General features: G+C 45.8%; 1 protein-coding gene across 2 annotated transcripts in view; it reads right to left on the bottom strand.

Annotated features, from left to right (window-relative positions):
• LOC122565442 (tyrosine-protein kinase JAK2-like) overlaps nt 1-5,418 on the bottom strand; it is a 117,933-nt gene extending 112,515 nt beyond the window's left edge. The window contains exon 1 of one of the 2 annotated variants that reach the window (XM_043721426.2): nt 5,314-5,418. Coding sequence is in view for 1 of the 2 variants with exons in the window: in XM_087975964.1 (XP_087832090.1) it covers nt 4,267-4,325 (59 nt within the window). In the remaining variant the exon portion in view is untranslated. Of the gene's footprint in view, nt 1-4,266; nt 4,369-5,313 lie in introns of those variants that run through there. The other variant, XM_087975964.1, reaches the window with a different exon arrangement.
• Between the last annotated feature and the right edge of the window lie 19,880 nt (nt 5,419-25,298).

Raw genomic sequence — 25,298 nt, 5'->3', positions numbered from 1 at the left:
TTAATGGTTAGTTACTTTAGTTAACATTAAACCTGAACACAAGTAATAACAAAAAATGCAAACAAACAAATTTCATCATGAATAGGCCATTCAACATTGTGGCCTACACCACTATTCAGTCAGGTGATGGTTGATCTGACTTTCCCGCCTGGTTCCAATAACCTTTGACTCCCAGTTGGTGAAGAATCTATTTGTCTCTGTCAATGACCCATCCCCACCAATTTCTGGGGAGGAGAGTTCCAAAGACTTATGATACTCTGAGAGACCATCAATCCTCCTCATCTCCATCCTAAATGGGATAACCCTTAGTCTTAAACAGTGTCCCCTCCTTCTAGTCTCTCCCACAAGGTGCAACCTCTTTTCAGCATCTGCCATCCCTAGAAGCGTCATGCACTTTTTTGAGAGAACTATTTTACACACGGTTAATGACTCAGAGGGCAGGGTTCTCTCCTCCTGTTCAGCTTTGACCCATTGAGGCCAGATGGTCACATTGTGCTGGGGACAGACACCCAGCTGTGATGTCCACTGACACAACAACAGAGATTGCTGGAAAAACTCAGCAGGTCTGGCACCATCTGTGGAGGGAAAGCAGTGGCAACGTTTCGGGATCCAGTGGCCCTTCTTCAGAACCTTGTTATTTCTGATTCCCAGGATCCGCTGTTCTTTGTGAGTTTTTTTCTCCCTCTCTTTGTCATTTCCACTGAATCGGTCAATGAGTGGCTGGAGGGCAAATTCAAGGGCACCAGCAGGTCTCCAGGCTGGACCCTGTGTCTCCCATGGAGCACCAGGTTCCCTTGACAGGTAAATGAACGTAACTTTCTAAACTTTAAAGTGACAATGTCCTTTGCACCCAAAGCTGTGTAGGCTGGGTGGCCTCCACACTCACAGGCCGCATTGGGCCTTGGTCTGCTGTCTGCAAAGCCTGGCAACTATATTCCACCTTAGGTCATAGATGTCCAGTTGGAAAAGCACAGCAGATCAGGCAACGTCCGAAAAAGAGAGAACAAGCTAACATTTCGAGTCTAGATGGGTCTTTACAACAGGCCTTATGTCTGTTGTAGGAAAGGTTTTGGAAAGGATTAGAAGAGATAGGATTAATAAACATCTAGCAAGCAACAATTTGTTTGGAGATAGTCAACATGGTTTCGTCAAGGGCAGGTCGTGTCTCACAAACCTCATTGAGTTTTTTGAGAAGGTGACCAAGAATGTGGACATGGGTAGGGCAGTTGATGTGGTATACATGGACTTCAGTAAAGCCTTTGATAAAGTTCCACATGGTAGGCTGTTGGAGTAAATACAGAGACATGGGATTGAGGGTGTTTCACAGTTTGGAATAGAAACTGGCTTCCTGAAAGAAGGCAGCGAGTGGTGGTTGATGGAAAATATTCAGCCTGGTGTCTGGTTACTAGTGGTGTGCCACAAGGATCTGTTTTGGGACCACTGCTGTTTGTCATTTTTATAAATGTCTTAGATGCAGGCATAGATGGATGACACTAAAGTTTTCAGATGACACTAAAGTCGTTGGAGTGGTGGACAGTCTGGAAGAATGTTACAGGTTGCAGGGGGACTTAGCTATACTGCAGAATTGGGCTGAGGGAGTTCAATGCAGCTAAATGTGAGGTGATTCACTTTGGGAAGAATAACAGGATTGCAGAATACTGGGTCAATGGAAAGATTCTTGGTATTGTGAATGTGCAGAGAGATCTTGGAGTCCATGTATATAGATCCCTGAAAGTTGCCACCCAAGTTGATAGTGCTGTTATGAAGGCATGCTAGGTTTTATTGGTAGAAGGATTCAGTTCTGGAGCTGTAATGTCATGCTGCAACTCTACAAAATGCTCGTGCAGCCACACTTGGAATATTGTGTACAGTTCTGGTCGCCCCATTACAGGAAGGATGTGGAAGCATTGGAAAAGGTGCAGAGGAGATTTACTAGGATGTTGCTTGGTCTGGAGTGAAGGTCTTATGAGGAAAGACTGTGAGACTTGGGTCTATTCTCATTGGCGAGAAGAAGGCTAAGAGGGGATTTGATGGAGAGATACAAGATGACCAGAGGATTAGATAGGGTAGACAGTGAAAGTTTTTTTCCTAGGATGATGATGTCACCTTATACGAGGGGGCATAGCTACACATTGAGGGGTGATAGATTTAAGACAGATGTCAGAGGCAGGTTCTTTACGCAGAGAGTGGTAAGGGCGTGGAATGCCCTGCCTGCCAATGTAATTAAATCAGCCACATTAGGGAGATTTAAACAATCCTTGGATAAGTACATGGATGATGATGGGATAATGTAGGGGGATGAGTTGAGAATAGTTCACAGGTCGGCGCAACATCAAGGGCTGAAGGGCCTGTTCTGTGCTGTATTATTCTTTGTTCTGTGTTTATCAGAGCTTCTGTGATGCAGAGGAGGCAGCATTTATGGGAAAGTTGGAGAGGTTTAGTATGGAGTGTAGGGTGCTGAGGAGAAGGGACGATGATAGTTCAGATTAAGTGATCAGAAAGAGACAAAAAAAACTGCAGATACTGGAATCCAGGGTAGACAGGCAGGAGGCTGGAAGAACACAGTGAGCCAGGCAGCATCAGGAGGTGGGGAAGTCAACATTTCAGGTGTAACCCTTCTTCAGGACTGGGGGTAGGTGTGGGGGGAGCAGCAGATAAAGGGAGTGGTGGGGGCAGGGTGGTGAAGTGGAGATAGGTGAAGACAGGTAGAGGATATGGCCTGGTTGGTCAGTGGGAGGAATGAATCTGGTTGGTGGCAGGGTGCAGTGGGAGGGAGGGGGAGGGGCTGGGAAGGGAGTCAGGGGATGGGGAGGGAGGTTATTTGAAACTGGAGAACTCAAAGTTGAGTCCTTCTGGCTGTAGGGTGCCTAAGTGGAAGATAAGGTGTTGTTCCTCCAATAGGAGCTGTGGTTTGTTTTGGCAACAGAGGAGGCCAAAGATGGTCATATCGGAAAGGGAGTGGTTGGGGGAAATGAAATGGGCAGTGGCTGGGGTCCCACTGAGATGGGGGAGGGGAGAGAGGAATATGATGACAGGTAAAAGAAAGGGAAGGAATGAGAGTGGGTTCATAAACTGAAGGTATTGCACCCACCTACTGTCACTTCTAACATCAATAAACTCCCACTTAACTCCAGAATCAATAGATGTGAAGCTGAAACAGCACAGCAGATCAGACAGCATCTGAGGAGCAGGAAAGACAACCATTTGGGCCGAAACATTTACTCTCCTGCTCCTCGGATGCTGTCTGACCAACTATGCTTTACCAGCTTCACATCTATTGACTCTAGTTTCCAGCATCTACAGTCCTCACCGTCTCCTACATTCCACCTTAACACCTCTGGGAGTCTGGAGGACAACTGCAATGATCCCGTTGTCCTACGGCAGTAGGTTTTAACGGACTTTAACGGGATCAACTCGTTTCCCACTGCCCACAGACATTCCCACCGTGTCTTTGCCCTCTGGGTAAATGGCCCAGGATTGGGATAGAGTCAGGGATAGCAGCAGCATCGAGTTTGGGTAAAATCCCCTCAGTGCCAATGTGTCAGCCGATGAGAGGGGCAAGGCTTATAGCAGGACTCACCAAAACAAATGCACTCACTGTCCAATTTCCCAAATCTATTCACCTCAGAGTCTACGTGGTCTGGTTGACATTGCTGTCTATGAGCAAGTTAAACAGAACTCAAGGTTGAAGTGAGGTGATCTCTCCAGTGAAATGCAGGAACAAGAATAGGCCATTCATCCCCTCACAATAAACCATAACCTGCTATACATTTTTCTCTTTGTTTTTCTTTCTTTTTCCTTCACCCATTTTGTGTATGTGTAGGTGCAGACCATAACCTTCTATCAGCTTTCCGGGTTACTTTTGGATTGGATGGTTAATTAACACAAATTCTTGGTCTGAATTCAAGCCCAGTCATTTACAACATTGATTAACAGGGAAGTAGACAGGAAGGACTTGAATTTGTAGATCATCTTTCATGACCACAGGATGTCCGAAAGTGCTTTCCAGCTATTGAACTACTTTCATAGGATGGTCTAATATGGAGAAGACCGCAGTCAATTAGTACACAGCAAGCTGCAAAAGGAAACGCAATGTGAGAATGACTGGGTAAACTGTGCTGTCCATTGAGATCCCTGCTGTAACTGAGTGATTGAACAAAACAGTGGGGAAACGGAAGGGAAGGGTGGTTAGACTTCCAGCTTCACTGATTGGTTGGTTAGTGATCTAAAGGAGCAAGTCCATCACTTCTCCCTTTCAGAACCCACCTGATCTTCAATCTGCTGCATTCAGGGGAATGTGAATCAGGCAGATCCCACAGGGGCATCTGATCCAGCCTGCCCAGTTACACCCAGGTCACTGTTTGAATGGGGGTTCCTGCCTGCTCCAGTCTCCAGTGCTACCTGTAAGAGCACAACAGTCACGTGGAAGGTCAGGCTGAAAAATGTCAGCTACGACTCATTGCCAAATCTGGGTCAGAAGGTCAAGGTTCACCCTCATTCTAGAGACACGAACACAGAATCGGGGCTCACATGCTTACTGCAGTACCACACTGTCAGAGGCACTACCATCTGGATGGGACATTAGGCTGAGGCCCTGCCTGTCCACTCAGCTAGATGTAAACAATCCTACATCACAACTGGGGAAAAAAAACAGCATTCTCCCTAATGTCCCGGTCATAATTAATTCCTCACTTAACATCAATAGGAGCTGCTTATCTGCTCGCGCTCACATTGCTGTTTGTGGGAACTGAATGGATAACAGTTCACCATTGTGTTTTCCATTTTACAACAGTAACTGCACTTCAAAACACATTACTGGCTGCAGTTTGTGTCAGGAAACATCTACACCAGGTCAAAGAATCCTGGAATACAGGCAACAAAATTTACCTGTTCTGGTTCAATGAACCCATATTGGAAAGTATATGTGTGAATGAGTGTGAATGTGTGTGTGTGTGTGCGCGCATGTGTGTTTTAATGTAGCTATGTGTGAGTTTTGCATCTGAGTGCCTGTGTGCATTTCACTGTGTGTGTATGTATTTGATTTTGTGAGTATTTGTGTTTGGTGTTGTGTGTGTGCATTTTTGAGTGCATGTGTGAGTGTTTGTGTCTGAGTGTGAGTGAGTCTTTGTGTGTGTGCGTACTTGTTTGTGTCAAAGCATGTATGTTTGCATATGCACTAATGATTGTGCGCTAAAGTCTAGTTGTATGTATATGAGTGCCCGTAGGCCGGTCTGACAAATAAATATGCGAACAAACTCTACATCAATCTACAAAACATTAATATTGTAAAACCAGTCAATAAAGTTTCTTTACCCTGAAACGTTCTTTCTCCTACACTGTGCGAGGTTTCCACATTTCAGGACGAGAATAGCTAGTGGATAGAAGTTTCTCCATGCCGTATCTGACTGTTCTGCACTAAGCAGCCGCAATTACTGTATGTGCCTTAGACTTCCTGTTCAGGATGAATGAGACATCAATTGCTGAGCAGCTTCCTGCTTCTAACCAGGCTTAAACTTCCCCTCCTTAACCTACATAACAGTGCAAGTCTACATAATGTTAGCTATGCACTCCAGAGGTCATTCACACTGTAAAGTGTTCTGCCATGAGTAAATGAGTTCAGTAATTTCTGATTTTGTTTGAGATTTTCATGATCCACAGTTCTTTGTTTCTTGTTCATTGGATAGTTCCTTTCAATTTCCATTGACTTTAGTTTTGTTCAGGTTCCTTGAGGCCACACTTGGTCAAATGTTGTCTTGATGGAGTCAACAAAATGTGGAGCTGGAAAAGTCACAGTCGGTCAAGCAGCATCAGAGGAGTGGGAGAGTTGACATTTCAGTCAGGACACCTCATCAGGACTCCTGTTGTCTTGATGTCAGGGGCAGTCATTCTCACCTCACCTCTGGAGTTCATGTTTGGACCAAAGCTATAATGAGTTCAAAAAGAAGAAATGATTTGGAGATGTCAGTGTTGGACCGGGGTGGACAAAGTTAAAGATTACAACACACCAGGTTATAGTCCAACAGGTTTAATTGGAAGCCAAACTGAGCAGATTATTGCTGAGCAAATGCCACCTGTTAGTGCTATCAACTCTCCCTCCCAACACCATGGTGAGAATTGAGGGTAGACGGATGGGGCAGTAACAGCCCAGGGTCTAGAATGTCCTGCCTTTTATGAACCGCTCAGAGCTGGGCTATTTCCTCCATTGCTGGGTGGAGGCCATTGCTGTAATTAAGCTGGAACAGCTTGGCCAGGGAATGGCCATGAAGCACTAAGCTGGAACATTTGCAGAGCCCATAGCCCTTGCAATATTTGGTGTGTTCAGTCACTTCTTGACATCATATGGACTGAACCAAATTGGTTGAAGGTTGGTCTCTGTGATAGTGGATGCTTCAGCGAGGGTATAAGTGGATCATCAACTCTGCATTTCTGGCTGATGACAGATTCAGAGCTCTGCACTGGTGTGTTGGGCTCTCCCATCATTGAGAATGAGGATATTTGTGGAGCCTCCTCCTCCAGTGAATCGGTTAATTGTCCACCACCATTCATAGCTGGATGTGGCAGGGCTGCAGATCTGATCTGTTGGTTGTGGAATCACTCAGCTCTGTCTATTGTGTGCTGCTTTTCCTTGCCAGTGACCCGGTCTCACACGTAGTCCTGTGTTGGACATCCATTAGGTTGATACCTCAGTGTTAGGTCTGCCTATGCAGCTCCTCCTTTGAGATTTTGATCATTTGAATTGTTTCCCTTTGGTTTCTCCTGGGTTATGGGGGAGACCGTGGTGCAATGGCAGTGTGTCTACATTAGTGTCTCAGGTTAAGGCCATGATATAGAAGTAGAATTCGGTTCATTGAGTCTGCTCCACCATTCAATCAAAGCTGATATGTTTCTCAATCCCATTCTCCTGTCTTCTCTCTGTAACCCTTGATCTCCTTACTAATCAAAAACCTATCTCTGTCTTAAATACACTCAATGATTTGGCTTCCAAAGACCTCTATGACAATGAGTTCCACAGACTCACCCCCACTGGCTGCAAAATTCCTCCTCATCTCAGTTTTATAAGGTTGTCCCTTCACTCTGAGACTGTGCCCTTTGGACCTAGTCTCTCCCACGAGTGGAATCATTGTCACCACATCCACTCTATCCAGGTCTCTCAGTAATCTGGAGGTTTCAATGAGCTCTCGCCTCATCCTTCTAAACTCCATTGAGTACAGACCCAGAATCCTCAACTACTCCTCAGATGACAAACCGTTCTTCCCCAGGATCATTCATGTGAACCCCCTCTGGACCCCCCTCTAACACCACTACATCTTTCCTTAGATACAAGTCCCAAAACTTCTCACAATATTTCAGATGTGGTCTGATCAGAGCTTCATACAGCCCCAGTAGTACATCTCTGCTCTTGTATTCTAGCCCTCTCAAAATGAATGCTAACATTGCATTTGTCTTCCTAACTCTTAATGCTCTGGGGGACTGCTGTTCCAAATTGATCATGGCTGCTGGTGGAATTTAAACTCAATCAACAGTTCATCTAAATAACAGGAAAATATTGCCATTAAAGCCCACCTGGTTCACCAATGTCCTTTGACGAAGGAAATCTGCTGACCTTATAGAGTCAGGTCAACAAGCAACTTCAGATAGTGATCTTAAAGATCCTCTGAATTGTCCTGGCAAGCTGTTCAGTTCAAGGGCAATTATGGATGGACAGCAAAAGCTGTCCTTGTCTGTTATATCCACACAGAAAAAACTGCAGACACTGGAATCCAAGGTAGACAGGCAGGAGGCTGGAAGAACAAAGCAAGCCAGGCTACATCAGGAGGTGGAGAAGTCAACGTTTCGGGTGTAACCCTTCTTCAGGACTCGGGATGGGTGTAAGGGGAGCTGCAGAAAAGGGGGGAGGTGGGGCAGAGTGGTGAGGTGGGGATAGGTGAAGACAGGTAGATGGTACGACCTGTTTGGTCAATGGGAGGAATGAATCAGGTTGGTGGCTGGAAGGAAGGGTCGATGAGAGGAGTGGAAGGGAAGGGAGGGGGAGGGGCTGGGAAGGGAGTTGGGGGATGGGGAGGGAGGTTATTTGCAATTGGAGAACTCAATGTTGAGTCCTCCAGGCTGTAGGGTGCCCAGGCGGAAGATAAGGTGTTGTTCCTCCATTAGGAGCTGAGATTTGTTTTGGCATTGGAGGACAGCAAGGGTGGTCATGTTGGAAAGGGAGTGGAAAGGGGAATTAAAATGGGTGGTGACTGGGGGGTCAGGTCGGGCACTGCTGGCCCGGCTGAGATGCTCGATGAAACATGCCCTGAGTTTATGTTTGGTCTCCCCGAAGTAGGGAAGACCACTCCGGGAGCACCTCATGCAGTAAACTAGGTTGGAGGAGAGGCAGGTGAATCTCTCTCTGTGGGAAATACCCACATCCCACACAATAATTTTAAAAATCAGTGGCCCCAATTTTACACAACTTTTCCACATTTTACTGAGATTCGTCAAACCAGAGTTTGACTAATCATCCTCTCTCCATTCACTCCTTTCCACCAACAGAATCAATCCTGTGCAGAATTTTGTCCTTATCAGTGTGTTCCAGTTAAAACCAGGTCCACTCACTGCGTGCGGTGTTAAAGATCAAACCCTTTGCATCATCAATGGAGATAATTGGCAGCAGAGTTGGGAGAGAGTTTAAATTTCAAATACATCCAGTGAAAGATTATTGTTCACAATGAGAAGAGATCATTACAACTGAAATGGTTCAAATACCAAGCTGACGCTACTTGGGAATGTCTTCCATCATTAGGTGTGGTTGCACAGATTTCTTCTGTTTAACTTCAAGGCTAGCACTCTCACATCTTCATCAGCGTGCTGTTACTTCAAGACCCGCTCCTTGATTTCAAATTACAGAATAGTTAGAGCAATGGGTGAGACCATTCAGTCCACAGTATCTGTACTAGCTCTCTGTGTAATTTCATTCCTTGCCCCAGACGTTTCCTGCGAACAGCAACTATTTTTTTTCCCCCCATAATTATCCAATTCCGATCTGAAAGACGAAAGAAGACTTTCTTTAACCAATCACCTTAAGTCTGTAACCTCTGGTTCTCCATCCTTCCGTGGGGTCAGTGGTTTTCTGTCAACCACTCTGCTCACAATTTTGATTGGTTCGATTTTGAGAAGGTACAGAAGCCTGAACACACGCACCAGCCGGTTGCGAAACAGTCTCTACCCCACTGTTGTTAGAATACTGAATGGACTCACAAACTCTTAACATTCGCCTGTAGCTGTGTTTTTGTTTTTGCCGTTGTTTACCAATTATTTACTATCTATACTACTTAACCCTGTGATCTACCTATATTGCTCACAAGACAAAGCTTTTCACTGTGCCTCGGTGCATGTGACAATAAATTCAATGCAATGCCTAAATTACGAAAGGCATATGCTGTCTTAACCCCTTTAACTACCCTTCCGATACATGAAGGGTTAGGGAACATTATGCACTAGTGTTAGTGTACACGCACACCAACATCCCTCTGATCTATAGTGATTCCAAAAGTCCTCCATTCATCATATATTCATCATATATCACTTTCCTTCCCTATACTTCAATGTAACACTGAGGGAGATTGTTTCATTTTCATTAGCTGTGAGTGTCACTGGCTATTTATTGTCTATCCCTCATTGTCTTGAGAGTTAAGATTCAAACACATTGCTGTTAGTCTGGAATCAGGTCTCGGTCAGACCAGGCAAGGACAGCAGATTTCCTTCCCAAAAGGATGTTAGTGAATCAGATGGGTTTTTCTGATAAACAACACTGGTTACATGGTCAACATTAGATTTGCACTCAATTCCAGATTTTATTGATTTCAAATTTTGGATTTGAACATGAATGGGATACAAAGCACTGTCCTTCAACTGAAATCTTAATTGAAAAGTTTAGCTGGATATTAAAATTCAGAGAGGAATTATTATCATCGAAACCAGCACTTGGACTTCTCTGAAAAATTCTCTAATATTTTTCTTTCTTGATTTTATTTTTTCTTGACATCACTTTCCCTTTACTCAATTCTTACGACTGTGTGTCATTCTGTGTGTGCCCTTTTAACTCTGAAGCATTATCCTTCAGTTACAGCTCAAAGTTTTCCCGTCATTGTGCGTTTTGTGAAAAGCCTGTTATCTCATACCCATGTGCACTGGGGCAGGCAGTTCCTGAACACCAGCTAACATCTTGACGGGAAACAGACATCTCCTAACCTCCCCCACTCTCTTTCACCAACATCCCTCCCCCCTCCCCCACAGCCCGTACCCTCCTCCTCTCTCAGCTTCCTGGCAATCTAGTGCAGGAGTGACAAAGCATCAGGTTGTGGCGTACACAGTGGCCTTGCTAAACCAGCATGTCGTGCACAGAGTTGATGTAGTGAGCAGCCTGACAGCTCAGAGTCGGAAATTTACAAGCGAATGCGGTTTTTTTTCTTTGTGTGTGTTATTGCTGGTCCAAAAAAAAAATGCCTCGCAGATGTCACAGTTTAAAAGGCGTGTGCAGTCAATGCATCGGCCTGTTAGAGTGGAGAGTTCTTTGTGTTTTTTTACTGGGCCCTGAACAACATGCTGCTTAACTGATTTCCCCTTAAACCCCTGTTAATTGTTCACTGCTCAGGAAACCTTGCCTGATGCACCAGGTGATGTAAAAATGGAAGGTTGAGGCTGCGGTTTCTTTAAACTGCTCTTCCTCCTTTTTGTTATTTTGTGTTTTCTGCTCCCCTTTTCCGTTCAAACCTGCCTCAGAGAAGCTGGCGGATTCTGATGACACGGGTGTCACCAAATTCCATGCCAAGCAGACTGGCAATCCATCTTGACCTGGTGCCACCTTCCACCGCCAACACAGAGGGGCAGCTGTGTGGACCGTCTGCAGGGCTCTCTACAACAACTCACCAAGGCCCCATAGATGACAGCACCTTCCCAACTCGTGATCACTGTCATCCAGAAGGACTAGAACAGCAGACACATGAGAGAACCAATCCCCTCCCTCTCCAAGCCCCTCACCATGGGCGGCATGGTGGCACAGTGGTTAGCACTGCTTCCTCACAGCGCCAGAGACCCGGGTTCAATTCCCGCCTCAGGCGACTGACTGTGTGGAGTTTGCACATTCTCCCCGTGTCTGCGTGGGTTTCCTCCGGGTGCTCCGGTTTCTTCCCACAATCCAAAGATGTGCAGGCCAGGTGAATGTCCGTAAATTGTCCGTAGTGTTAGGTAAGGGGTAAATGTAGGGGTATGGGTGGTTTGCGCTTTGGCGGGTCGGTGTGGACTTGTTGGGCCGAAGGGCCTGTTTTCACACGGTAAAGTAATCTAATCTAATCTTGACCAGGAATTAGATTGGCCTCTGCCAAGATCCCAGAACTCCCTTCCTAACAGCATGGTTGGGTACCAACACCTCAAAGATTTAACATCATTAACCTTTCCTTCCTTCAATCTGAAATCCCCACCTGCTTCAAGAAGACCACCATTACCCCGGTACCAAAGAAAACCCAGGCAGTGTGCCTCAATGACCACCGCCCAGGGACTCTGATCTCCGTCAATATGAAGTGCTTCAAGTGGTTGGTCATGGCTCACATCAACTTCAGCCTCCCATCCTGCCTCAATCCCTTGGAATTCACCCACCATCACAACATGTCCACGGCAGATGCCATCTCCCTGGCCCTACACTCATCCCTGGAACACCTGCATAACAAGGATACCTACACCAGGCTCCTGCCTATTGACTACAGCTCCACCTTCAACACTATAATCCCGTTCCTGATGAGCCTCATTCCTGATGAAGGGCTTATGTCCGAAACATTGATTCACCTGCTCCTTGAATGCTCCCTGACCTGCTGTGCTATTCCAGCACCACTCTTTTTGACACTTTAATTTCAATGAAACTAATCTCCAAACTCCATGACCTCGGTCTCTGCTCTGCCCTCTGCATCTGTATCCTCTAATTCCTGACCCACAGACCGCACTCAGTAAGAATAGGCTACAACACCTCCTCCGTGACAATCCTCAACATGACGCCCCACAAGACTATGAACTCAGCCCATTAGTGTACTCCCTGAACACTCATGACGGGTCCTAGCTCCATCTACAAGTTCAGTAATGACACCACCATTGTAGACCAGAACTCAAACAATCTCGACACAGAGTACAGTAAAGAGATAGAGTGCTTGGTGGCGCTGTGTAAAGGTAACAATCTCTCCCTCAATGCCAGCAAAACAGAAGAGCTGGTCATTGACTTCAGGAGGTGGAGTGGAGGGTACACCCCGTCTGTATCAATGGGGCTGAGGGGGAGATGGTCAAGTTTGCAGGACTGATGATCGTCAGCAATGTGTTCTGGTTCACCCCTGTTGCTGCAACAGTCAAAAAAGTACAACACCTTTACTTCCTCAGGAGGGTAAGGAAATTCAGCCTATCTGAAATCACTCTTACCAATGTTTACAGATGCACCATAGAAAGCATTCTATCTGGGTGTACCATGGCTTGGTACAGCAACTGCTCTGTCCAGGCCCGTAAGAAACTACAGAGAGTTTTAAACATAAAGCCCTGTCCATCTTGCAAACCGATCTTCCATCCATTGACTCCATCTATTCTTCTGAATGCCTCAGAAAGGCAGCCCCAAAGTCATCAAAGACCCCTCTCACCCCGGGTATAATCTCTTCCAACCTCTTCCATCAAGCTGAAGATACAAAAGCTTAAACACATGTACTAAAATAAGATTCAAGAACAGCTTCTTCCCCACTGTTATCAGACTTCTGAATGAAAATTTGAGAGGTGCAATCTAATATTGATCTCGCTGTTTGTGCACCTTCTCCACAGTCATAACACTGTATTCCTTATTCTATTCTATTACCTGAATGCACTTTTTATGGAATGATCTGTCTGTACTGCATGCAAAACAAAACTTTTCACTGCACCTAGGTACATGTGACACATTGGGGCGGCACGGTGACTCAGTAGTTAGCACTGCTACCTCAGTACTAGGGACCCGGGTTCGATTCCAGCCTCGGGTGACTGTCCGTGTGGAGTTTGCACATTCTGCCAGCGTCTGCGTGGGTTTCCTCTGGATGCTCCAGTTTCCTCCCACATTCCAAAGATGTGCAGTTCAGGTGAATTGGCCATACTAAATTGTCTACTGTGTTAGGTGCATTAGTCAGAGGGAAATGAGTCTGGGTGGGTTAATCTTTGGAGGGTTGGTGTGGACTGGTTGGGCTGAAGGGCCTGTTTCCACACTGTAGGGAATCTAATCTAATCAATCAAACCAAATAAAACAGACTGCCTCGGTTCAAGAAGGCTGTTATTCAACTGCTTCTCAAGGTAAATTAAGGCCTGGGAATCAGATGCTGGCCCTTACCTTGTCAGGAAAATGGACAACAGAAATGTCAGGATTATAGCCAATGTCAATCATATGACTTAAAAATTACGGCAGGGTAGTGTAGATTAAAAGGTTAGTTATTGAGTGTGCATATGGGCAGATGTTAATGGATAAACTCTGAAAGAGAGGAGCCACAGCTTATAACATGTGATTGGTGCACGTTCACAATATAATGCAAACTAAAAATTACTTTGATAAGTCGTAAGACTCCAGCCCAGTGACTCCCAGGCACGTATTCCCACTGCAACCATTTTGGCATTTGAAATTGACTCGGACTCCGCAACCATGTATGAATGGTGGGGGAATAAGATGGTGAGGGGGTGGGTGGTGATGGACGGGAGGGAGGGTGCCTCTGGGAGCATATTGTTGGGGGTTAGGAAGGGTAGGCAAATGGGGTTCAAGAACAGCCATCGGGGCTCAACACTCCTTCCTTACAGATGGGAATCTGCTCAAGGAAAAAGGGTAGAGGAAGTTTTATTTTATAATATTTTTCACATCTCACAATGGACAACTATGAAGCACCAACTAGAAGCACACTAAATGTAGTAACGATGCTTTAATCACCATTCAGCCAAATTTACATGTTTGTAGCTCTGAGGATAAGCCAATAATCATTGATAATAAAACAAAGAACGACGGATGCTGGAATTCTGAAGCAAACCATAACAGAAATTGCTGGAGAAATTCAGCAGGTTTGGCAGCATCTGTGGAGAGAAAACAAAGTTAACTTTTCAATCCAGTGACCCTTCTCTGCAAACTTTCTTAAGAACAGTCATATCAGAGTTGAAATATTAACTGTTTCTCCCCCCACCCCCGAGGTTAAGAACAGGAAAAGAGAGGTCACCCTGTTGGGAGTTTTCTATTGGCCTCCAAAAAGTTCCAGAGATGTAGAGGAAAGAATTGCAAAGATGATTCTGGTTAGGAGCAAGAGTGAGAGGGTAGTTGTTATGGGGGTCTTTCACTTTCTAAATATTGACTGGGAATACAATAGCTCGAGTACTTTAGATGGGTCAGTGTTTGTTCAATGTGTGCATCAGGGTTTCCTGACACAGTATGTAGACAGGCCAACAAGGGCAAGGCCACATTAGATTTTATACTGGGTAATGAACCAGGCCAGGTGTTAGATTTGGAGGTCGGTGAGCACGTTGGTGATAATGGCCACAATTCAATTATGTTTACTTTAGCGATGGAAAGGGTTAGGTATACACCACAGGGCAAGAGTTATGGCTGGGGGAAAGGCAATTATGATGCAATTAGGCATGATTTAAGATGCATAGAATGGTGAAGGAAACTGCAGAGGATGGGCACAATTGAAATGTGGAGCTTGCTCAAGGAATAGCTACTGCATGCCCTTGATAAGGATGTACCTGTCAGGCAGGGAGGAAGTGGTTGAGTGAGGGAGCCGTGTTTACTAAAGAAGTTGAATCTCTTAGGTAAAAACAATGACTGCAGATGCTGGAAACCAGATTCTGGATTAGTGGTGCTGGGAGAGCACAGCAGTTCAGGCAGCATCCGAGGAGCAGTAAAATTCATGTTTCGGGCAAAAGCCCTTCATCAGGAATAAAGGCAGTGAGCCTGAAGCATGGGGAGATAAGCTAGAGGAGGGTGGGGGTGGGGAGAAAGTAGCATAGAGTACAATAGGTGAGTGGGGGAGGGGATGAAGGTGATAGGTCAGGGAGGAGGGTGGAGTGGATAGGTGGAAAAGAAGATAGGCAGGTAGGACAAGTCATGGGGACAGTACTGAGCTGGAAGTTTGGAACTAGGGTGAGGTGGGGGAAGGGGAAATGAGGAAACTGTTGAAGTCCACATTGATACCCTGGGGTTGAAGTGTTCCAAGGCGGAAGATGAGGCGTTCTTCCTCCAGGCGTCTGGTGGTGAGGGTGCGTTGGTGAAGGAGGCCCAGGACCTCCATGTCCTCGGCAGAGTGGGAGGGGGAGTTGAAATGTTGGGCCACAGGGTGGTGTGGTTGATTGGTGCGGGTGTCCTGGAGATGTTCCCTAAAGCGCTCTGCTAGGAGGCGCCCAGTCTCCCCAATGTAGAGGAGACCACATCGGGAGCAACGGATACAATAAAGGATATTAGTGGATGTGCAGGTAAAACTTTGATGGATGTGGAAGGCTCCTTTAGGGCCTTGGATGGAGGTGAGGGAGGAGGTGTGGGCGCAGGTTTTGCAGTTCCTGCAGTGGCAGGAGAAGGTGGCAGGATGGGAGGGTGGGTTGAAGGGGGTGTGGACCTGACCAGGTAGTCACGGAGGGAATGGTCTTTGCGGAACGCGGAAAAGGGTGGGGAGGGAAATATATCCCTGGTGGTGGGGTCTTTTTGGAGGTGGCAGAAATGTCAGCGGATAATTTGGTTTATGCGAAGGTTGGGAGGGTGGAAGGTGAGCACCAGGGGCGTTCTGTCCTTGTTGCGGTTGGAGGGGTGGGGTCTGAGGGCGGAGGTGCAGGATGTGGACGAGATGCGTTGGAGGGCATCTTTAACCACGTGGGAAGGGAAATTGCGGTCTCTAAAGAAGGAGGCCATCTGGTGTGTTCTGTGGTGGAACTGGTCCTCCTGGGAGCAGATATGGTGGAGGCAGAGGAATTGGGAATACGGGATGGTATTTTTGCAAGAGGTAAGGTGAGAAGAGGTGTAATCCAGGTAGCTGTGGGAGTTGGTGGGTTTGTATAAAATGTCAGTGTCAAGTTGGTCGTCGTTAATGGAGATGGAGAGGTCCAGGAAAGGGAGGGAGGTGTCAGAGATGGTCCAGGTAAATTTAAGGTCAGGGTGGAATGTGTTGGTGAAGTTGCTGAATTTCTCAACCTCCTCGCGGGAGCACGAGGTGACGCCAATGCAGTCATCAATGTAGCGGAGGAAGAGGTGGGGAGTGGTGCCGGTGTAATTACGGAAGATCGACTGTTCTACGTAGCCAACAGTTGAATCTCTTGTCAAGCGGAAGAAGGAGGCTTATGTAAAGATCAGGCATGAAGGCTCAGTTAGGACACTTTAGAGTTACAAGTTAGCCCGGAAAGACCGAACGAGCAAGTTAAGAAGAATCAGGAGGGGACATTAGAAGTCTTTGGCAGTCGGATCAAGGAAAGCCCTAAAGTTTTCTCTCGGCATGTCAGGAATAGCAGACTAGCTAGAGTAAGATTAGGACCAGTCAAGGACAGTGGTGGGAACTTATGAGTGGAGCCAGAAGAGATAGGGGAAATGCTAAATGAATATTTTTCATCAGTATTCACATTGGAAAAAGACAATGTTGTCAAAGAGAATACTGAGATACAAGCTAATAGACTAGACAGAATTGAGGTTCATTAGAAGGAGGTGTCAGCAATTCTGGAAAGTGTGAAAATAGATAAGTCTTCGGGGCCGGATGGGATTTATCCTAGGATTCTCTGGGAAGCTGGGGAGAAGATTGCAGAGCCTTTGGCTTTGATCTTTATGTCATCATCATCTGCAGGAATAGTGCCAGAAGACTGAAGGATAGTAAATGTTGTTCCCTTATCAAGAAGGGGAGTCGAGACAACCCTGGTAATTATAGACCAGTGAGCCTTACGTCTGTTGTGGGTAAAGCATTGAAAATGGTTATAAGAGATAGGATTTATGATCATCCAGAAAGGAATAATTTGCTTAGGGATAGTCAACACGGTTTTCTGAAGTGTAAGTTGTACCTCACAAACCTTATTGAGTTATTTGAGAAGGTGACCAAACAGGCAGATTAGGGGAAAGTAGTTGTTGTGGTGCATATGGATTTCAGTAAGGTGTTTGATAAGGTTCCCCATGGTAGGCTATTGCACAAAATATGGAGGCATGGGATTGAGGGTGATTTAGCAGTTTGGATCAGAAATTGGCTTGCTGAAAGAAGACAGAGGTTGATGATTGATGGGAAATATTCATCCTGGAGTTCAGTTACTAGTGGTGTATCGCAAGGATCTGTTTTGGGTCCATTGCTGTTTGTCATTTTTGTAAGGGCTTAGAAGGATAGGTTAGTAAATTTGCAGATGACACTAAAGTTGTGGACAGTGCAGAATAATGTTGCAGGTTACAGAGAGACATAGATAAGCTGCAGAGCTGGGCTGAGAGATAGCAAATGGATTTTAATTTGGAAAAGTGTGAGGTGATTCACGTTGGAAAGAGTAACAGGAATACAGAGTACTGGGCTAATGGTAAGATTCTTGGTAGTGTAGATGAGCAGAGAGATCTGCGTCCAGGTGCACAGATCCCTGAAATTTGCCACCCAGGTTGATAAGGTTGTTAAGAAGGCGTACGGTGTGTTAGCTTTTGTTGGCAGAGGATTTGAATTTCAGAACCATGAGACCATGTTGCAGCTGTACAAAACTCGAGGAGTATTGCATACAGTCCTGGTCACTGCATTATAGGAAGGATGTGAAGGCTTTGGAAAGGATGCAAAGGAGATTTACCAGGGTGTTGCCTGGTATGGAAGGAAGGTCTTATGAGGAAAGGTTGTGGGACTTGAGGCTATTATTGTTAGAGGGAAGAAGGTTAAGAGGTACTTAATAGAGACATACAAGATGATCAGAGGATTAGATAGGGTGGACAGCGAGAGTCTTTTTCCTCAGATGGTGATGGCTAGCATGAGGACACGCCTGGATGGGTATATGAATAGGAAGGGTTTGGAGGGATATGGGCTAGATGCGGGCAGGTGGGACTAGATTGGGTTGGGATGTCTGGTCGGCGTGAACGGGTTGGACCGCAGGGTCTGTTTCTGTGCTGTACATCTCTATGACTCTGACTTCCAACATCTGCACTCCTTCCTGTCTCCAAGTCACTGCCATTGGAGGACTGACCCTTGCTGATTGAATGGGCCTGTCCTATTCACCTGATCAAAAATAGTGAGAAGATACTGTCAATAGATGTGAAGCTGGGAAAGCGCAGCAGGTCAGGCTGCATCTGAAAAGCAAAAAGGTCAATGTCTCAGGCTGAAACATTGACTTTCCTGCTCCCTGGATGCTATCTGACCTGCAGTGCTCTCCCATCTTCACATCTATTGACTCTGGTTTCCAGCATCTGCACTCCTTCCTGTCTCCATGTGAAACGATGCTGATCAATGGAAGGAGAGAATTTACTCTCCTGCCCCTCAGCCATCTCTAATTCTTAGAGTAACATGATTGAAACATACTTTGTCTTTTACATGGCCTTCCTGTTTATTGCCTCCTTGTATTCCAGGACTGGGACAATTCTCGTCCGAATTGGAATAGACACACCCCTGAATTAGTATTAAAGAATTGCTCAGGTATCCTTCTGTCACTGTTCCAGTCAATTGGCCAAGAGACACAGACGTAGGGAACTGGCCACTCACAATCTGACCCACAATCTGGGCGGCACGGTGGCTCAGTGGTTAGCATGGACTAACTGTCCCAGGTTCAAGTCCAGCCTCGGGTGGCTACCTGTGTTGAGTTTGCACATTCTCCCCTTGTCTTCATGGGTTTCCTCCGGGTGCTCCGGTTTCCTCCCACAGGCTAAAGATGTGCAGGTCAGGTGAATTGAATTGGCCATCCTAAATTGCCTGTAGTGATTGGTGCATTAGTCAGAGGGAAATGAGTCTGGATGGGTTATTCTTCAGAGGGTCGATGTGGACTGATTGGGCCGAAGAGCCTGTTTCCACACTGTAGGGAATCGAATCTAATCTAAAAAAATGGGTTAGGACTTCCTTGGGTCAGTTTAATTCCTCTTAAAAAAAAACTTTGGCTTCAGCAGTACTCAGAAGGAAGTACAGTTGCAGCTCAGAAAATGGGTCAGTGATGTGTGACACTGATATGGCCTGGACACACGTCACAGACTTTGCTTTGTGGAGAGTTGTAGACCACTGAGTCAATAAACCACAAGTTAGTCAGGTCAAAAGCAAACTTTTGTTACTCTGAATAACAACCTTCTCCAAACTGGTTTGCGTCAATCCTTGTGAAGGTGACAGAGTTAATCACACTGAGGTAAAAGAAGGCGTTGGCTCCATTAGACTTAGATTTAGATTACTTACAGTGTGGAAACAGGCCCTTCGGCCCAACAAGTCCGCACTGACCTGTCGAAGCGCAACTCACCCAGATCCATTCCCCTACATTTACCCCTTCACCTATCACTACGTGCAATTTAGCATGGCCAATTCACCTGACCTGCACATTTTTGGATTGTGGAAGGAAACCGGAGAACCCGGAGGAAACCCACACAGACACGGGGAGAATGTGCAACTCCACACAGAGAGTCGCCTGAGGCGGGAATTGAACCCAGGTTTCTGCCGCTGTGAGGCAGCAGAGCTAACCACTATGCCATCATGCCGCCCCTTGAGTTCAAGGGCAGTGCCCCTGAGAGGGGATGGGCCTCACTATGTGTTAACATAATCTTAGACCATCTACTGGATTCTTCTCCTGATCTGTTCTGTGTTCCAGAAGCAGCCATACCGGACTCAAAACATTAACTCTGCTTCTTTCTCCACAGACACTGCCTGACCTGCTGAGTTTCTCCAGTATTCTCTGTGTTTGTTTCAGATTTCCAGCATCCATGGTACTATGTTTTTTTTTCCTGGTACCTGCCTGAAGGGAGATTTGAATTCACAACCATCGTCAAAGGTCAGACCGCCCACCCAACAGCTGACTCTGTGGGTGTTGGAGAATCGGTCCCTGAAAACGCTGTCATCTTGTCCTCCAGTGAAGTGACCTCTCTCTCACCCGTGACTTCTGGCAGCTTCTCTTGCTTTAAGTCCTCATCGCCAATCCAAACAGCAGCACTACCAGCCAAGATTTCTCACTAGTTGCCAGGCAATGAATATCAGCACAAAACATGCACAAGCTTACCTTGTGCAAACAAAGTGATCTTTGAAGAGGGTTCAGAACTCAACCAAAAAATGCCCAGAACTCAAATAATAGTCAAAAACAGAGAACTATAGCTAGTACAGACAGCTGCATTGTGATGGAACATCTACCTGTCAGTTTAGTCTCACGTGGTGCTCAGCAAGGACAATATGTTCCAATGGATATGATCAGAGACATCAGCTTTGAACATGCTGTACTTCATAAATGTTTTGGTGGTAGCTCCTACAAGGCCCATGGATAATCACTAATTAATTTCTATTTGGAGCTTGCAGAGTGTGATTTCCCTCAGCAACACGCAGTGGCCTTTCCGGCTGCAACTCCTATGGCTGGAGTCTGGCAAAATGGGACAAAATGTGTGTTCCAGGTAAACAAGATAAAGTACATCTGGAACAGGGTTAAGCAGGATGGATTACACCCTGTCGAAGAGAGGGTGAAGTCAATAAAAAAGACTCTGACTCCAAGGAACACAACAGAGATGAATTCTTCTCTAGATCTAAGAAATTACTGGAGGAAATTCATACCCAACCTGGTGACCCTGACAGCACCCCTCCACGCCTTGATGAAAACAACAATCAGAAATGGTCATGGTAAATGCCACCAGAGAAAATCTTTGCAACATCAAACAACAGCTACTGTTGACAGATATATTACCAACTCCCCGAGACCACTCATTGTAATCTCTAATGCCTTCCCCTGTGGGGAAGGGCTGGTATTATCAAATCGTTGGAACGATGGGGTCGAACATCCAATCGCATAGATGTCAGGGAACCCTGGCAAATGCAGAATGAAAGTATGCACACATTGAGAAAGAGGCTTGACCATGGTAATCACGGTGAAAATGCTTCACGAGTATGTCCACAGTCAGCATTTCACAGTTGTCACTGATCACAACCTCTGCCAAGGAAAACAAGGCAATTCCTCTCATCGCATCAGCTCAGATGCAGTGTTTGGCAATGCCGTTAGGTGCCTATGAATATTCCTTTGAATATCGTCCAGGGAGGCATAAGGACTTCAGTTTAGCAAAGCTACATCTTCTGGTCAATGTTCAAAGTATAAACTACATCCTGATCACCATAAGACCAGGCAGAGTGTCTTCAGTAAATAAGATGTTGTCACAAGTGATATAATTTAGCTGATGGAATTACTGGGCAAATCAGGTCTCAGGCTGAAATATGGCTTGATAGACTTTTTTGGTTTGAAGAAAGTGTTCTTTTACTGAAACACCAGCAGGTAATACCACAGGATGGGTTTTAACCAGCTATTTATAGTGATGCATTTGCACATGTTGAAAGCGATAAACATAAAATACTCAGGACACTGTCTTATGTTTTCAAAAGGAATCTGTACACAATCTGTTCATAAAAGAAGGGTTATAGAGTCATGCACTCTGTATGGCCATGGATGCCAGGGTAGTGGGCACCAACCTCCAGTAAGTGGTCATGGTGATCACAGATCACTTGATTGTTAATGGAATGGAACCCCTTCCTGTTGTGGTACTGACCACCTGGTCTCATGATTGTGCTGGAAATGTGTTGCTGGAAAAGCGCAGCAGGTCAGGCAGCATCTAGGGAACAGGAGAATCGACGTTTCGGGCATTAGCCCTTCTTCAGGAATGAAGAAGGGCTAATGCCCGAAACGTCGATTCTCCTGTTCCCTAGATGCTGCCTGACCTGCTGCGCTTTTCCAGCAACACATTTCCATCTCTGATCTCCAGCATCTGCAGACCTCACTTTCTCCTCATGAGTGTGCTCCCTGGTAGTGTGCAGCCACTACCCTGGCTGCAGCACTGAGCACATTATGGGGAAACAAGATGAACCAATCAATTTATTTTTGAGCCACTCAATGTTTTTTTACCAACGTACAGATGGGACTACCAAGTCATGATTTGGAGAGGCCGGTGTTGGACTGGGGTGTACAAAGTTAAAAATCACACAACAACAGGTTATAGTCCAACAGGTTTAATTGGAAGCACTAGCTTTTGGAACACTGCTCTTAGTTCTGATCGCCCAGTTATAGGAAGGATATTATTCAGCTGGAGAGGGTTCAGAAGAGATTTACCAGGATGTTGCTGGGTATGGAAGGTTTCGGTTATAAGGGGAGGCCAGATAGACTGGGAGTTTTTTTCACTGGAGTGTAAGAGGTTGAGAAATGACCTCATAGGAGGTTTATAAAATAATAGAGGTAAGGATAAGGTGAATGGCATCTGTCTTTTCCCTAAGGTGGTTCATCAACCACCTAATGAAGGAGCGGCGCTCCAAAAGCTAGTGCTTCCAATTAAACCTGTTGGACTGTAACCATGTGAGGAAGCACTGTTCACTCCTCATTGGCTGGTATTTCAGGTGGTCTCCATTTCCTCTTTAATACTTTATCTCAAGTTATAGTACTCGGGTATTGTTTCCCATTCAATCACTGGTAACTCTTTCAATTCCAAATCCATTTGTGATATTTCGATGAAAGAAGCTGGTCTCAATATTTTCTTTTAGTACACTTGCCTTCATTGCTCAGACCTTTGAGTACAGGAGTTAGGACATCATGTTGAGGTTGTACAGGACATTGGTGAGGTCTCTTCTGGAGTATTGTGTCCAGTTTGGATCGTCCTGTTAAGGAAGGATACTATTCAGCTGGAGAGGGTTCAGAAGAGATTTACCAGGATGTTGCTGGGAATGGAGGGTTTGAATTATAAAGAGAGGCTGATATGCTCCAGTGAAAGAATTCCCAGCCTAGGAGGTTGAGAAATGACCTCAGAGGTTTATAAAATAATAGAGGTATAGATAAGGTGAATGGCAGCTGTTTTTTCCCCTAGGGTGGGGGGATTTCAAGATTATAGACCAGTGAGCCTGACCTCGGTGGTGGGCAAGTTGTTGGAGGGAACCCTGAGGGACAGGATGTATTTGGAAAGGCAAGGACTGATTCGGGATAGTCAACATGGCTTTGTGCGTGGGAAATCATGTCTCACAAACTTGATTGAGTTTTTTGATGAAGTAACAAAGAAGATTGATGAGGGCAGAGCAGTAGATGTGATCTATACGGACTTCAGTAAGGCGTTCAACAAGGTTCCCCATGGGAGACTGATTAGCAAGGTTAGATCTCATGGAATACAGGGAGAACTAGCCATTTGGATACACAACTGGCTCAAAGGTAGAAGACAGAGGGTGGTGGTGGAGGGTTGTTTTTCAGACTGGAGGCCTGTGACCAGTGGAGTGCCACAAGGATTGGTGCTGGGCACTCTACTTTTTGTCATTTACATAAATGATTTGGATGCGAGCATAAGAGGTATACTTAGTATTCGGGATAGTCATCATAGCTTTGTGCATGGGAAATCATGTCTCACAAACTTGATTGAATTTTTTGATGAAGTAACAAAGAAGATCGATGAGGGCAGAGCAGTAGATGTGATCTATATGGACTTCAGTAAGGCGTTCAACAAGGTTCCCCACGGGAGACTGATTAGCAAGGTTAGATCTCATGGAATACAGGGAGAACTAGCCATTTGGATACACAACTGGCTCAAAGGTAGAAGACAGAGGGTGGTGGTGGAGGGTTGTTTTTCAGACTGGAGGCCTGTGACCAGTGGAGTGCCACAAGGATCAGTGCTGGGCCCTCTACTTTTTGTCATTTACATAAATGATTTGGATGTGAGCATAAGAGGTACAGTTAGTAAGTTTGCAGATGACACCAAAATTGGAGGTGTAGTGGACAGCGAAGAGGGTTACCTCAAATTACAACAGGATCTTGACCAGATGGGCCAATGGGCTGAGAAGTGGCAGATGGAGTTTAATTCAGATAAATGCTAGTGCTGCATTTTGGGAAAGCAAATCTTAGCAGGACTTATACACTTAATGGTAAGGTCCTAGGGAGTGTTGCTGAACAAAGGGACCTTGGAGTGCAGGTTCATAGCTCCTTGAAAGTGGAGTCGCAGGTAGATAGGAGAGTGAAGAAGGCGTTTGGTATGCTTTCCTTTATTGGTCAGAGTATTGAGTTCAGGAGTTGGGAGGTCGTGTTGCAACTGTACAGGACATTGGTTCGGCCACTGTTGGAATATTGCATGCAATTCTGGTCTCCTTCCTATCGGAAAGATGTTGTGAAATTTGAAAGGGTTCAGAAAAGATTTACAAGGATGTTGCCAGGGTTGGAGGATCTGAGCTACAGGGAGAGGCTGAACAGGCTGGGGCAGTTTTCCCTGGAGCGTCGGAGGCTGAGGGGTGACCTTATAGAGGTTTACAAAATTATGAGGGGCATGGATAGGATAAATAGGCAAAGTCTTTTCCCTGGAGTTGGGGAGTCCAGAACTAGAGGCCATAGGTTTAGGGTGAGAGGGGAAAGATATAAAAGAGACCTAAGGGGCAACTTTTTCACGCAGAGGGTGGTACATGTATGGAATGAGCTGCCAGAGGATGTGGTGGAGGCTGGTACAATTGCAACATTTAAGAGGCATTTGGATGGGTTTATGAATAGGAAGGGTTTGGAGGGATATGGGCCTGGTGCTGGCAGGTGGGACTAGATTGGGTTGGGATATCTGTTCGGCATGGACAGGTTGGACCGAAGGGTCTGTTTCCATGCTGTACATCTCTATGACTCGATAGCTCTATTAGGGCATATTTTTAAGGTGAGAGGAGAGAGATTTTAAAAAGAAATGAGGGGCAACTTTGTTTTAATACAGAGGGTGGTTCGTGTATGGAATGAACTTCCAGAGGAAGTGGTAGATACAAAGGACAAAGAACAAAGAAAATTTACAGCCCAGGAACAGGCCCTTCGGCCGTCCAAGCCTGAGCTGATTCAAATGTGCTGTCTAAATGTACTGTCAATTCCTAAGCATCTGTATCCCTCTGCTCCACACTTACTCATGCATCTGTCCAGACGCATCTTAAATGAATCTACCGTGCCTGCCTCTACCACCTCTGCTGGCAACGCGCTCCAGACACCCACCACCCTCTGTGTGAAGTACTTGCCGCGTGTATCCCCCTTAAACTTTCCACCTCTCACCTTGAAAGCGTGACCTCTCGTTATTGAGTCCTTCACCCTGGGAAAAAGCTTGTCTCTATCCACCCTGTCTATACCCTTCATGATTTTGTAAGCCTCAATCAGGTCCCCCTCAATCTCCTTTTTTCTAG

Source organism: Chiloscyllium plagiosum, unplaced genomic scaffold (genome assembly GCF_037043375.1).
Source record: "Chiloscyllium plagiosum isolate Xiang-an unplaced genomic scaffold, Cpla_swu_hap1 HiC_scaffold_28, whole genome shotgun sequence".
In the NCBI taxonomy this organism is placed as follows: Eukaryota; Metazoa; Chordata; class Chondrichthyes; order Orectolobiformes; family Hemiscylliidae; genus Chiloscyllium; species Chiloscyllium plagiosum.
Note: the sequence above shows the minus strand (reverse complement) of the source record. Positions and strands in the feature narration are given on the sequence as shown.